At 36.8% G+C, this 13,826-nt stretch overlaps 1 protein-coding gene across 9 annotated transcripts in view; it reads right to left on the bottom strand.

Annotated features, from left to right (window-relative positions):
- The window catches only part of DNM3 (dynamin 3), a 565,331-nt gene extending 554,095 nt beyond the window's left edge, over positions 1 to 11,236 (bottom strand). For 5 of the 9 annotated variants that reach the window (XM_031936892.1, XM_031936891.1, XM_031936888.1 and 2 more), the window contains exon 1: positions 10,885 to 11,236. In XM_031936892.1, coding sequence (XP_031792752.1) covers positions 10,885 to 11,045 — 161 coding nt within the window. In that variant the 5' untranslated portion in view covers positions 11,046 to 11,236. The remainder of the gene's footprint in view (positions 1 to 10,884) is intronic. The other 4 variants (XM_031936886.1, XM_031936889.1, XM_031936890.1 and 1 more) reach the window with 1 other exon arrangement.
- Between the last annotated feature and the right edge of the window lie 2,590 nt (positions 11,237 to 13,826).

The following is a 13,826-nucleotide window of genomic DNA, read 5'->3' as shown; positions in this document are numbered from 1 at the left end:
CTCTAAGGCTGAATCTGAGACAGAAGACATAGTTCATTATTAGGCTTGCATCTGAAGTTTTTCTGACTTAATAGAATATGTCAAAAATTGCAATCTGCTATTAAAGCTCTCAAGAATTCAATCACCCCCACACCTAAGCCAGTAACTTAGGAGCATTGTTTTTGTCTGTTTTTTATTTTTTTTTAACCATCCAGAAAGTACTCGATAAGTTTCATCTCTTTCTCAAATCTTGTCTTATGAGTATTTAAAAGAACATACTCTAAAACTAGATTAGCTCTAGTCTATCAAATTGTTTCTTTAAATTAATTATGCTTTCTGATTTACTTCTCTCTTCCAGACCAATGACAAGATGGACAATGAGACTCTGAGGAAGCTCTATCTATTTCCTGAATGCATCTGTATATAGTATTCATGCTAACATGAATACTTAAAAGTAATAAGGAACTGACAATAAGACAAAATCAGCTAGGAACATTAAAAGCATATTTAAAACTGCTAGCAGAATTTTATGTAAAATATAAAATAAATTATAGACTTAGACGCCTAAGTTAAATGCAGCATTTGTCTTATAATTCAGAAATTAAGCATACAGATCTTTTTATATAGCCATACTGTTTTTCTCATCAATTAAACTTTCCAAGTTTATCATGCTGCAATTTCTCTTTAAAATTGTTGACATGAATTGCTGGTGAGCTCTATTCTAAAAATATCTACCAGATGTAAAAGATAACAAATTTAACAAAAGAAGTTAATTAGAGGACTAGAAACTTTCTAGTTCATAAGTGGATAGTGAATATCAAAACTTTGCTCCATTCCTTTTATCTTTTAATATTACATTCTACCAGGAAGTGAAAAAAAATCTTCCAATGTCTCTTGATGATCTATTCACTAGAAGGAAAGAAGGGGAAAGGAAGAACACATTAAAGAAGTGGAAAAAAGGAAGAGCACAAGATCAAAAGGAAAGCGGAAAAGGAAGAAGGTAAATCTGAAAGGGAGGAACTCTAGGAATAATGAAAGGAAAGAAGACTCAAATTTCACCACTCGGAATTCTAATCTCAGAACCAATGATACCTAACATTTTACATGCCTTTAAGCTTCTCTGTACCCTAAAGCAGCAATAGGATATGGGCAAGATTAAATGAGGGACCATGCTTTTCACAAACACAAAATAATCAGAATAATTTGGCACTGAAAAATAAGGGAAGCTGAAATAAAATTAAGGAGTGACAGTGAAAATAAGCACTATTTTATTTTTTAAAAAAAGTATGGATTGGACATTTTTCATTAGATAAGATGTTTGACATTTAGTCTTCCTGCCTTTTAAAAGATTTTATTTTCTTTCACAGATTTATTGATTTGGCATTTTTTGGCATTTACTATCTTTCTATGTCTCTCAGCCTATTACTTTTGCTGAGTTTTATACCAGATCACTGATAATAAGAGAAATGCAATTCAATAAGATTTTTGCCTCACACTCAGAATGGCAAAAACAACAAAAAATAAAAATACTAGAGGTGCTGCAGAAAGACACACTAATATTCTGGAAAGCAATTCTTTGACTCAGAGATCCTATTGCTCAGCTTATACCCCAAGGAAGTCACAAACAAAAGAAAGATCCCAAGTAGCTTAAAATATAGCAGGAAAAAAGTAATTGCTTATGAATTGGGGAATGGTTAAACAAATTACGATAAATAAATGCAATGAAATATTATTGTGAGATGAAAAGAAATGGATATGGAAAAATTAGAGAGAAGATGGCATTGTTGGGATGTAAAGGAGCCCTGATCCCCCATAAATATTACAATAAAGTTATATTCTTGCATCAGAACAATGATATACCCAAGAGGAAAAGCTATAAACTCTTTTATCCAATCTACAATGGCACAAAAACTTTCCAGGATCCTCTGGAAGCTAAGCCAAGTAGACAAATGGCAGATAGAGAGCCTAGAAGGATAGGCAGAATTTAGGCAATGCATTAGCTGGGCCATGGAGCATCCAAGCAGTCCAGGCCCAGACACAAAAGGAGAAGCAGATATGGCAACATATGGGAAATAAAAGAACACAATCCACAACACCTGGGTGAGGTCAGACAGGGACCCCTTTACAGCATGGGACAGTGATGACTCCGGGTTTGGACCTGGAAACAAAGTAGAGAAAACGAAAGTCCTGCTCCACAAAGAGCAAACCAAGAATATCTACAGAAGGAAGGGCCTAGTCTTAATCATGCCATCTAGAACCAAGAAGGACTTGCTTAGACCACAGAAGAATATAGGAGAGAGCAGAATATTAATCAAGCACAAAACCTCCATTCAGAAACTGTAATTGGAAATATAAGTGAGCAAAAGAAAATGCTGAGAATAGTGGGAGAACCTTGCACTGAAAGAGATAAGAGCAAATATAAACCCAGAAGAAGGGAACAATTCCACAAGTCCTAGTACACTTTCAGAGAAAAGAATTTTCTGACTACAAGGACAAGAGTACCTGGGGGAAAAAAAAGCAAAACAAAAGATATAAAATATAATGTTAAAAGAGGGGAAGAGATAGGGAGGAAAAAATGAGAAAGAAAATTGACAGATTAGAATAGAGGGTGCTAAACATTATCTAAGAACTGAACTGCCTGTAAATTAGAATGAACTATACAGAAATCAATGACATCATAAGATAATAAGAAATACTGCATCGAAATCAAAATCTCTGGGGGAAAAAAATGATGAAAATGCAAATTAATTGCCATCAAAAACAACTGACCTGGAAAACAGGTCAAGGAAAAATGATAAAAGAATCATTGTAATACATAACATCTAAATATTGAAAGGAAAAATTATTCAAATTGAAGGAGGAAATGAACAGTTAAACTATAATATTAGAGGATGACAATGTATGCCTTTAAGATCTATACAAATCAGGGCACCTGATTGGTATAGTGACTAGAGCACCAGCCCTGAAGTCAGAAGGACCTGAGTTCCAACCTGACCTCAGACATTTAACACTTTGTGGCTGTGTGACCTTGGCAAGTCACTTAGCCCCAATTGCCTCAGGGGGAAAAAAAAGACCTATACAAATCTAACAATAAAGAAAGTTAATTTAAGGATCTGAATAAAAATTTAGAAAAATTAGAGATTACAGGTTTCTGGTGATTTACAAATGATAACAGAAAGATATTTATATATTTCTCAACTATGCAGAAGTCGTAAAATTGACCACATGTTGGATTTGAAACTATTACAACAAATGTATAAATGCAAAAATAAATATATCCTATACTGAGTAAAACATAATAAAATTATATTAAATAAATTACTTTTGAAGAAATGATTGATAAAGTTATTGGAAAATTTAAGCCCAAGGAACTAGTGGGTAAAAGAACAAATCATAGAAAAATTCATCAAAGAATGTGACAACAATGAGACTGTATGCCAAAATTTAAAGGTTACAGGTAATACCATCTCTGGGTCTCCATTTTTTCATTTGGAATATAAATATAGTTTTAATATAATAGTTCATCTTTAAGGTCTTTTCCAGCTCTTAAACCTAAAACTCATGCTTCATTACTCTCCTCCCTGTAACAAAAAAACTAGGAGCAATTCATAAAAAAAAGTGCAGACACAGATTTATCTCTTTTCAAAAAATGATTAATGGTAAGTAGCTTAGCATTCCTTTATATGAGTTGTTCAGGCATCATAGGAATTAGTTCATATGACCTGGTGACAAACTCAGTGAGGAAAGTTAGATGTTATCTAACCACCTCATTATTTTTGAAGGGTTTCCATTCTCTACAAATTATATTTGTTAGCCTTCTCAGTTTAAAAAAGCATTCCCCTGAAAAGAAAATAGAAGTATAATAATAGTTGAGAAATTCAACATCCTCCTCAGCATCAATTATCACAGTTTGCCCCAAACATGCCCCTTTTCCTTCTTTTGACCCCAACATATCCAAACACTCAAATGGATTTGTGATTTCATTTTTCTAGTTGTTCACTCCAAATATATCTGTCATATCCAAACCTGCTCATTCAACATGATTCTTGTCCATGTGCTCATATAAGTTCACCACAAGGCATTCACTCAGTGGGCTGAAGTCCTATTTTCTTTCTCCTGATAGAAGTAAAATACTGGAGCGCATGAGTTATATAAACCTTTTGTGCCTTATCCTAGTCAAGTAACTAGTCCATCTTCTCTCCCTATCATACATTTCCCTGATGACATCTTTTACTTCTCCGTTGAATCTCTTTATCAGTAAAATGTTACACCTGTTTAAATCTTTTGTGTACTTCTCCATTGTCATCTATGTGGTTTATTTTCAATTCTTCAAATGTCACATAGTCTATATCTCACTGCTAGACAACACCACCAGTACAATATTAGCATTAAAAATGTGAGCTTTGGTTTCTGTTAAGATATTAGGATCATCAAAGGAACCCCACAACTTCCTGGAAGTAATTTAACCTACTTTCCTGATTCTACTCAGTTCTGGGCCCAAATGCCTGTTCATGTGTAAATCTGTCTCAGATATTCATATTTATGGACAAGCTTTATAGTTTGTCCACCTAACTACATGTCATAATCTGGACAACAGACATTCTTCTTCTATTTGGTCTTTCCTAAAGTAGACAGTGAATTCAAATTTTGAGTAGTTACAGATCTCATCCACTATTCTGGAAATACGCAATATCATCATCAAAATGTCATCTGCAAAGACAAGCACCCAAGGAATCTTATCATTCTCTTAACCTTGAACTCTGTCCTACAGCTTGTCTATGACAGCAGCAAACAACTAGCTAGCAGACATTTAATGCTTCACTTTATGTTTATAACAAAGATCACTGAGGACTATTTCTATTATTAGATTATTCTCACAATCTTGAATGAAATATATATGAATGGAAGATGCTGTTTGGAAGATAGCTCTACCAAATCAATTGGTTTTTTCATAATCAATAAACAATAAGTACAGTGTGATATTCTCTACATGTTTCAGCTAACATGTAGAGAAATAGCACAGATGTGACCCTTGGTGGGATAGCACTTTTGAAAACCTGTTTATCCCTAACAAAATATCTTATCAAGGATGCCCTCAATTCATGTAAAAAGGAAATCACATATTTTGCATAGATGAGAAAGTAGGTATAAAGATCTAAAATTGTTAATATTCTTTCAGTTGCCCCTAACACAGCAAGAAGAAAAAATAATCACAAGATCGTGCTTTGATTATCAGCTCTGTTACTTACCGTGTAAATTTGAACAACTCACCTCTCCTTATGGACCTCATTAAATTAGGAAGTTGAACTAGAGAAACTCTTGAGTTCCTTCAAACTCGAAATCCCAAAATTCTAAGATAAACTCAATTGTGAGTTCTTTTGAAATAGGGATAGCTTTATACTTTTTTTCATCTTCCTCAGAAGTCTAATAAAATACCTTGTACATAAAAGTATTTGTCCTTTTCCAGAAACTTTTTAAATATATTTATTATAAACCTTCTTGAATAGGATGAAATGCTAAAAATACTAAAAGTTGTTTTTTAAAAAAAAAGATCTTGGGAAAAGGCTAAAATTTAAAATATAATTGAGATTAAGGGTGTATATTTATATGTTGAATTGAGATTGTTCCTAAATTGTACATATGTTCATACATGTATACATATATGGTAAAAACACTGTACTCATCTTATTTTGTTTGTGGAATAAAATGTCCATTTCTACCTGATTGTTTCTCTGTCAAAATGAAGGACCACAAATTTCTCCCATGTGAGCTACTTAACCCTAAGGTGAAACTATCACAGAATACAATTCAAAGATTTAGGCAACACGGGATACTATAGACTAATTTTTGATTAAGCTAAATAAATAATTTCTACATCTTTCTGATAGCTAGAGGCCCACCAACTTGATTAGATTAGCAAAAGTAAGATGATATTATAGTGTTCAATATATTCAACCATATGTACATTCTTTGGGCAGGATATGTATCTTATTATATATAGTAAGAGAGACCACTATAAATATATAGATAAATTTTATTTTTAATGTGAATTATTATAAATATAAATGTTGATTTAAAATACTATTAATACAAATAATTAAATCATGCACCACAAGTCAAGACTTTTAGATGACTTGAGCATATTTTATATGATATTAAAAAATTATGAGATGGCTATATTTTATTTATTGGTTATTAATATTTATCTTTATTTGTAATAGGCATAATACCTGAAAATGCTAAAATTGAATTTCTCTAAAAATATTTGACAACTCACATTATTTTGGCTTCTCCTTATATGTACCTTTGTCCCCTCACCTCCTATCCAAACACAAAATTCTGAATTAGTGAGATTTATAGAAAATCTTAAATGCCTACACTTAAATACCTAAAGTGATCATTCTAAGTTTCTATTGGAGGGTAAAGACAAATTTCTAAGTACCCCAGATGTGACTATTCTTCTTGAAGCTAGCTGTATCAGTATGGTTGGAACCTAAATAGAACTAAATTCTATTGGAATCAAATAGAAATCTCCCAACAACAACACAAAAAATTACTTAGCTATATTCAACTTATCCATCTTAGGACAGTTAATGTTAAAATTCTAGGATATTAAAGTAAATGAGATTATTTCAATAGTAATACAGCAGCATGTTTTCCTCTTAACATAGCTTGCTTTAAAAAAAAAAATACTCTAGGCTTCCCAAAAGCTCTGTTAGTTGTTACCCATTAGTCACAAACCAAATGTGCATCTGTTGAGTAGATTTGTTTACTACTTCAAGCTAGAATTAAAAGAGGTGGAATCATCTATCTATACAAAGAACTTAGTGAGCAGTTTACAAGTGCATCATTAAAAACATTTATATAGTAACAACTAGTACAGTTTTCACCTAACATGTCAATAAACAAGTTATAAACATATAGTTCCTCTAAACAACAAATTACATGTAAGAGGTCTTCACAAAGAAGTATGTGCCAATAGGAGAAAATGTTGATTTTTAATCTAATGTGATTTTAATACTAGTGGACAATGTTATATAATTTTGTCTTCTTAAGTGGCCAAAGAGTTAGTTCTCACATTATTACTATGAGAAAAAAAATTTTAGATAAAATATATATTTGGTAAACATGATCATTGTGTGTCGTTAGAAAAACCAAGTTTGAATTCTGCCTCAGACAATAACTAACTTCATGACCCTAACCAGTCATACCGAGCTTCAGTTTCCTCATCCATCAAATTGAGAAAATAATAACCCCTACCTCACAGGCTTGTTATGAAAATCAAATGTATATGTAAAGTATTTTGTAAGTTTTTAAGAATATTATACAAATGTTAACTACTTACTACTTATTGCTAATAAGTAGTAACTGGTGTGTATATGTGTACGTATCTTTAAAGTTTATGAAGCACTTTGTATATATTATCTCATTTAAGCCTCGCAGCAACATTCAGGTAAGTAGTACATGCATTTATATCCCCATTTTGCAGGTGAGAAAAATGAGGCTCAGAGGGACTTAAATGATTTGCCCATGGTTACACAACTATTCAGGCAATGACATTACTTTTATCTAAGCCCCTGCTGACTAGAAATCCAACACCTATTCCTCCATCCTAAAATGTCGAATAATGAACTGAAGAAATTGAAGTATGGAAAGCAAGACTAACTATTGGCAGAGCTCAGTATAAGTTACTAAGCCCAGATCTTTTGACTGTGAATCTAGCATTCTTTCCATTAACACCATACCACTTTTCTTAAGTACTAAGTTCTTGATAAGTTTTATCATATTTACTCCTTGTTTAAGAAAAATCAACATTAAATCTATCATTTATAACATCTTACTTATAACAAATTTTTAAAATTCCATCATTGAGTTTACAGTTGTAGCTTAAAGGTAAAGAAATCCACATATGAAGTCATTCAGTGGTGACAAAACAATGTATACAGACAACTTGGGAAGAAGGCAACATTATTAATCCATTAGAAAAGAAACTATAATATCTACAAATTATTAAAGAGAAATCACGTCATTGTCAATGGAAGCCTTCTAGAATGCTAAGGAATTTACAAAAAGTAGCAATAATCTCTTATGTTACTAGACACAGTGGGTTTACTCAAAGTTGAAATCTTAATTGGTTATACATAAAAAGGCAAAATTATGAGGATGAAAGGGGTTCTTTTCTATTTCCACTAAATCAAAAAATTTAAATTTAAATTAGAGACTAAAAATACTGTTATTGGAAAGAGTGCATTTATTTTGACCTAAGTCAATGATCAAAACAGACTATCCCATTTACTCTTACATATAATTAATGTTTCTCTCCATGACAAAAGTCAAAAGGTCATTCTAAGTAAGTTTTTAATACACATGCTTTGGTAGACAAAGGTGTCCTCTCTACAGATAACAAGATTCTGCCAAATGAATTTCCTTTAAAATCATCTTTTTGTAAATATCACAATATTAATTATTAACAAAACTTACAAGAGAAAAACAAATTATTTATATACTTGAGCAAATGCAAGAATTTGTGTGAAATTTATGATGAGCTTATTTTCTATTCTTTAATTCAAAAGTAAATATCTTGTTTTGCTCAAAAAATACTTGTTTGTCAAGGCAAGTAATACTTGTCAAAGTCAAAGCAAGGTTGATTCTAAGGGGAAAATACCTTATTACTGCATTACAAAGAACAGCAGGTTTCAACTGTTCTTTGAGGATTGAAATTGACAAAGCCAGTCAAAGCAATCTCTCCAAATAAAGAATACATATGAACTACCAGTTCTCCTAATTAAGAATATTAAGAATTCATTAAAATATAGTTCTTTATGTTCACAATATTTAAATTCTTAATCTTTAATTGTCTGAATAAATAACAGAAAATTTAAATCACTGTTGAAATATAGCATGATTTAACACACAAGCTTTTGAAATGCTGGAATGAAAAGTATCTTGTTTTCTGTAAGGCCAAATAAAATTGTCAGTCAAATCCCAGATCTTGATAATGGTGTCACTTTAAACCAGAAGGACAATCCTAAAGCATAGAATTATTATAATGCACTTATTTTTGGTTCACTTTTCTTTAGTCCTCTTCTAAGATGACGTTAACAAAAATGCTCTATCTTTACTTTTGTAATTTTATTATTTCTCATTCCTCATAACAAATGAATAAATGGAGGTAGACTTGATTACGCAGCTGTCAGAACACTTCAGCTTAGTGATTAAGCAGTTGAACTGCACATAGCTCCTGTTCTGTTGCTAACCACATTACCTCCAATCCAGAAAATAATCACTTATTTAAAAAAAACCAAAACCTTCTGAAATGACTGAAGCATCTTTTGGAGAAACAAACAAACAAAAAAAAAAAAACTCATTCTTTTTAAAAATTAGACCCCTCCCAAAAAACTGGGGACCACCAAGAAGAAAAAAAAGATTTTAAATTCCTAGATACCCCTATATACTCGATCTACTAATGTACATTTCTGACTGGCTTGTAGATAGCTCATAGACTTTTAGGTCCTCATTAAGTTTTAAACTGGGCTATTGTTAGCAAATGTCTTGACTATTAAAACAAGGCCACTGAGGTATAGCTGTTCTTTCTATAACTACACAGTGGCAGAAAGTCTTCTTCCTATTTAAATAGTTCTTTCAGTTCTTCCCTCATTCCCTAGTAGGAGTCATGGCAGAAACCACAAGTATCTTTAAGATTCAAATTCAACAGGACAGAATGTCATCTCTGGGACCTTCAGCAAAATAATAGCTGAACGAAGGGAAGGAAAAGATGAAAGTGGAGAGGTCTGAGGAAAAAGAGAGTGCTAGAAAGATACGAGTCAAAATTCACAGGCTGATGTGATGCATTGAATGACATAGCATCCCCAAATGACAAAAGTCCACGTACATAAACAGAGCAGACTCCTTGCCTAGATTTCTGTAACGCATCTAATTGTGAATAGATGTCAACGCCACCTTTTATCCTTCACCTCCTGGGACAAGAAAGAAGATCCAAGAGGAGTTAAGCGACACGTTAAGAAATTTCTTTATTTCCCTCTTGTCTCCTCGCTCCGCTCCCCCCACCCCAACCCACACCCCAAACAAAAGGGAGGGGGGAAGAGAGACACAACAAATGTCTGAAATAGTAGACAGTCGAGCCGAGAGAGGAAAGAACGAAAAGGGGAAGCAAAGGAAACGCTGTTCTGTGGACGGCACAGCCCCTCGGATTCTGACGGAGGACCTCTTTGCCGGGCGGATGGAGAGCTTACGGAGAAGAGATAACGGAAAAAGACAACCCAGAGCAGAGCACTAGCGGGCGGCCCAGCGAGGTGGGCAGCTAGAGAAGGGCCGGCGGGGGCACAACTGGGGAGGTGAAGGGGGCGCGCTCTCCGCTGTCTCGACCCACCCCACCCGGCGCCAGGCCACGCCAGGACTCGATCCCGGCAGGAGGAAGAGGAGGAAATGGCTTTGTATGACTGGATGAGAGGCAGCCAGTGGACCGCTCCACACATACACACATACGCACTCCAGCCAGTGAGGGGCAGGGAGTGCTGGAGCAAGATGCACACACACACACACACACACACACACACACATACATACATATATACATACACATACACACACACACACACACACACACACACACGCAGATGCACACGCACAACCAGGGTGAGAGACATCCCAGCCTCAGGCCGGCCCGCTGAGTCCCGAGGTCCAGAGCGTCCCCATCACTCCTGCTCGCGCTCCTCTCGCGCCGCCCCCGGCCTCGCGCTCGCGACCACCTCCCCAGCCCCTCACCCTCGCTCTGGTTCCAAGGGCTCCGGCCGCCCTCCAACCGCCCAGAGTCAAACCGCGGTGCCATCCCCCAGCCTCGCCAAGTCCCCCACCCCCCCACCCCGCGCGCCCGGCTCCTCTCACCTGCCCACGAAGTTCTCGAGCACCGAGCTCTTGCCCGCGCTCTGGCCGCCCACCACAGCGATCTGCGGCAGCTCCAGAAGGCAGCTCTGCCCCAGCGCCGAAAAGGCGTCCTGCAGCCGGTTCACCAGCGGGATCAGCTCCTCCATCTCCCGGTTCCCCATCTTATCTGCCTGCCCGCCTGCCTGCCTGCCGTCCGGCCGGCCTCGGCTGGCTGTCCCGAACCCCAAACCTCCCCAAGCTTCGCTCCCAGAAGCCGCCGCTGCCCTCGGGGTCCTGGTCCGCTGCCCACCCGACGCCCCGGCGCTTTTTGCCCCACAGCAGCCAGTGGGCTCTTCTGACAGCTAAGGGTCCGCACCACGCGTGCGCAGCCGAGGGGGGCGGGGTCGGCGCTCAGCTCAACCCTCCCTCCTCCTCCCCCACCCCCACTCTCCACATGCACACGCACACTCAAAAACACATCTCTATACGCACTCACACACTTCTCCTTTTCAACTGCTCTGCCTCCAAAGTTCAGACCAAGACCCCTCTTCTTTGCCCCCTCTCCTTGGCGCCCCCTGTCATCTCTCCCCTTCTGTCCCAGTTGCAGACAGATGTTATAGGCCCCCTGGAAGAGAAGAGTCCTCTCCTTTCTGTGGCGAAGGTAAAAGTGTTTGGGTTAGGAAATGACATAAAAAGTATTGCCTTCCCGCACCACCCTGTGTTCCTCCCTGCTACAACAGTGGTCCCAGCAATAACAAGGGGGGCTCTCCCTCACCCTCCAATCTCCCCCTCATTCCTTTCACTGCTGCCAGATTAATCTTCCTGAAATGCCCGCTTCAACACCACTGTCCTGCTCCTGAATCTCTAATGGCTCCCCAATGCCCACCGAACTCATTCCAAACACTTCATCCTATTATTTAAATAGCGTCCATTCCATGCTTCCTTGATTCCTTCTAGATCTCCACAATTTGGCCCTACTCTTCTCCTCTCCTCAGCTCTGGTTAGATTGGTATCCTCAATGTCCTTCACATCCTGATATGCCCCTGCCCGAACTGCTTCCCTGCAGAATGCTAAGTATTGTTCAGGACAAGAAGGATAAAAGAATTCTAAATCATTGTTCCTACTCTCCAAGAGTTTACAATTCATTTGGGTGGGGAGACAAAACTAACGGATTAAGCAATGAAAAACCAACGCACTGAACTCCCATTTCTATGGTATCTGAAGGTTCACAAAGTATTTTCCTCACAATCACCCTGGGAAGCAGATAATGCTGAAATGATTACACCAGTTTTACAGCTCACAGAAATTATGTGACTAGTCCAAGGTCACACTAGTACAAGTATTAGAACCAAGAGAGACAATGGGGTGTGGTGAAAAATAATACCTCTGCTGTTTCTAATTTGTGCAGCTCAAATCACTTTACCTCTCTGGGTCTCAGTTTCCTCATCAGCAAAACGAAGAAATCCAGCTGTGCCCTCACAGCTCTAAATGCAAGACTAACACCAAAGTCTTTTGTCTTAGTCCAAATATTCAACAGAAGTAACTATGTTACAAGAGAAAATCTAAATAGAGACAGGACTGCAAGAGTAAGATCATTTTCAAAGTCGAGGTTGAGGGTGGAAGTGAGAGATGATTCACATAAAGAAGATTTGAACTAGGTCCTCAGGGAAGGAAAGCCATACACAAATGGAGCGGAGAGTCCATTCCAGCTATGAATTAACAACATGAACATAGAAACAAGAGAGAGCCAAGAAGAATGAGAAAGGAAGGAAAAAATACTTAGTTTGACCAGAAGGTAGATTATGCAAAGAGAAATAACCTAAATTTAGGCCAGTATGTTGGACAGTAGAGAGATTTGAATACCAGAATCAGAAGTGTATATAGTTTATTCTCTAAGCAATAGGGAGTCAGAGTTTAGGAGAGCCTTGATTATAGCAGAATTTCAGGAAGATTTCTGGAAACCAACGTGGAGGATGAATGAAAAGGAAATAAAGGTAAAGTAAATTCAAGTAAATATAGTTCTTCATTGCATTCAGATGAATGCAGTCTCTGTCAAAACTACATTAGGCAAGCTTGAGGTAACCCAAGTTTGGAGGTTATTATAATAAGAGAAGAACTAAGGGACTGAACTTGGTTAGTTACAAGAGGAGGGGAAGGGAAGTACCACACTTGAGGAAGTACCACACTAGGGCACTGACTGAATTTGTGGGGTTAGAAACAGGAAAAAGTTCAAAATGGCTCTATGATTCCCAGTCTTTCAGACTGGGAAGATGGTGAACCTCTTATAATAGGAAGAGAGAAATTAGAAGAAAAAGGATGAGTTCAGTTTAAGGCATGGTGTGTTTAAAATTCTGAAAGGATATATAGGTTATAGGATATAAGTTATGACGATGTAGTTAACAGACAACTGGAAATTTGAGATGAGTTCAGGGGATGCTTAGAGCATAGAGGCATAGATTTTGGAGTCATCTGCATAAAAGCGATAATTAAAGTCATGAAAATGTTCAGTTACCAGAGGAGAAAATAAGCTTAAACAGAAATTGGAGGAATCTACTATGAAAGGATGAGAAGACATGGAGGAAGAGGCAGTAAAGAAAATAAAGGAGTGTTGGGGAGCTAGAAAAGAAAAATAAATAACAATTCACCAATTGGAGGAGTGGTTCTTATATATCACAAAGCAGTCAAGGTAGATAAAGATAGAGGAGGAAGGTCCATTGGACTTGTTAAAAAGAAATTCTAAATTAGTGACCATAGAGAGAGATCTTTTAGTTGAACAATAGGGAAGGAACCTAAGAAATTAGTAAATGGTGAATAAATAAATGCTGGGGAGAAAGCAGATAAGAAGAAAGCTTAGAGAAGTGACAAGGTCAAGGAAAGGTTGGATTTTTTTTCCTTTTTAAAATGGGAAACTGAGCATGTTTGTAAGCTAAATGGAAAGAACTAAAGATGTATGAGATTTGGAA

This window comes from Sarcophilus harrisii, chromosome 4, assembly GCF_902635505.1.
Source record: "Sarcophilus harrisii chromosome 4, mSarHar1.11, whole genome shotgun sequence".
NCBI classification, from domain to species: domain Eukaryota; kingdom Metazoa; phylum Chordata; class Mammalia; order Dasyuromorphia; family Dasyuridae; genus Sarcophilus; species Sarcophilus harrisii.
Note: the sequence above shows the minus strand (reverse complement) of the source record. Positions and strands in the feature narration are given on the sequence as shown.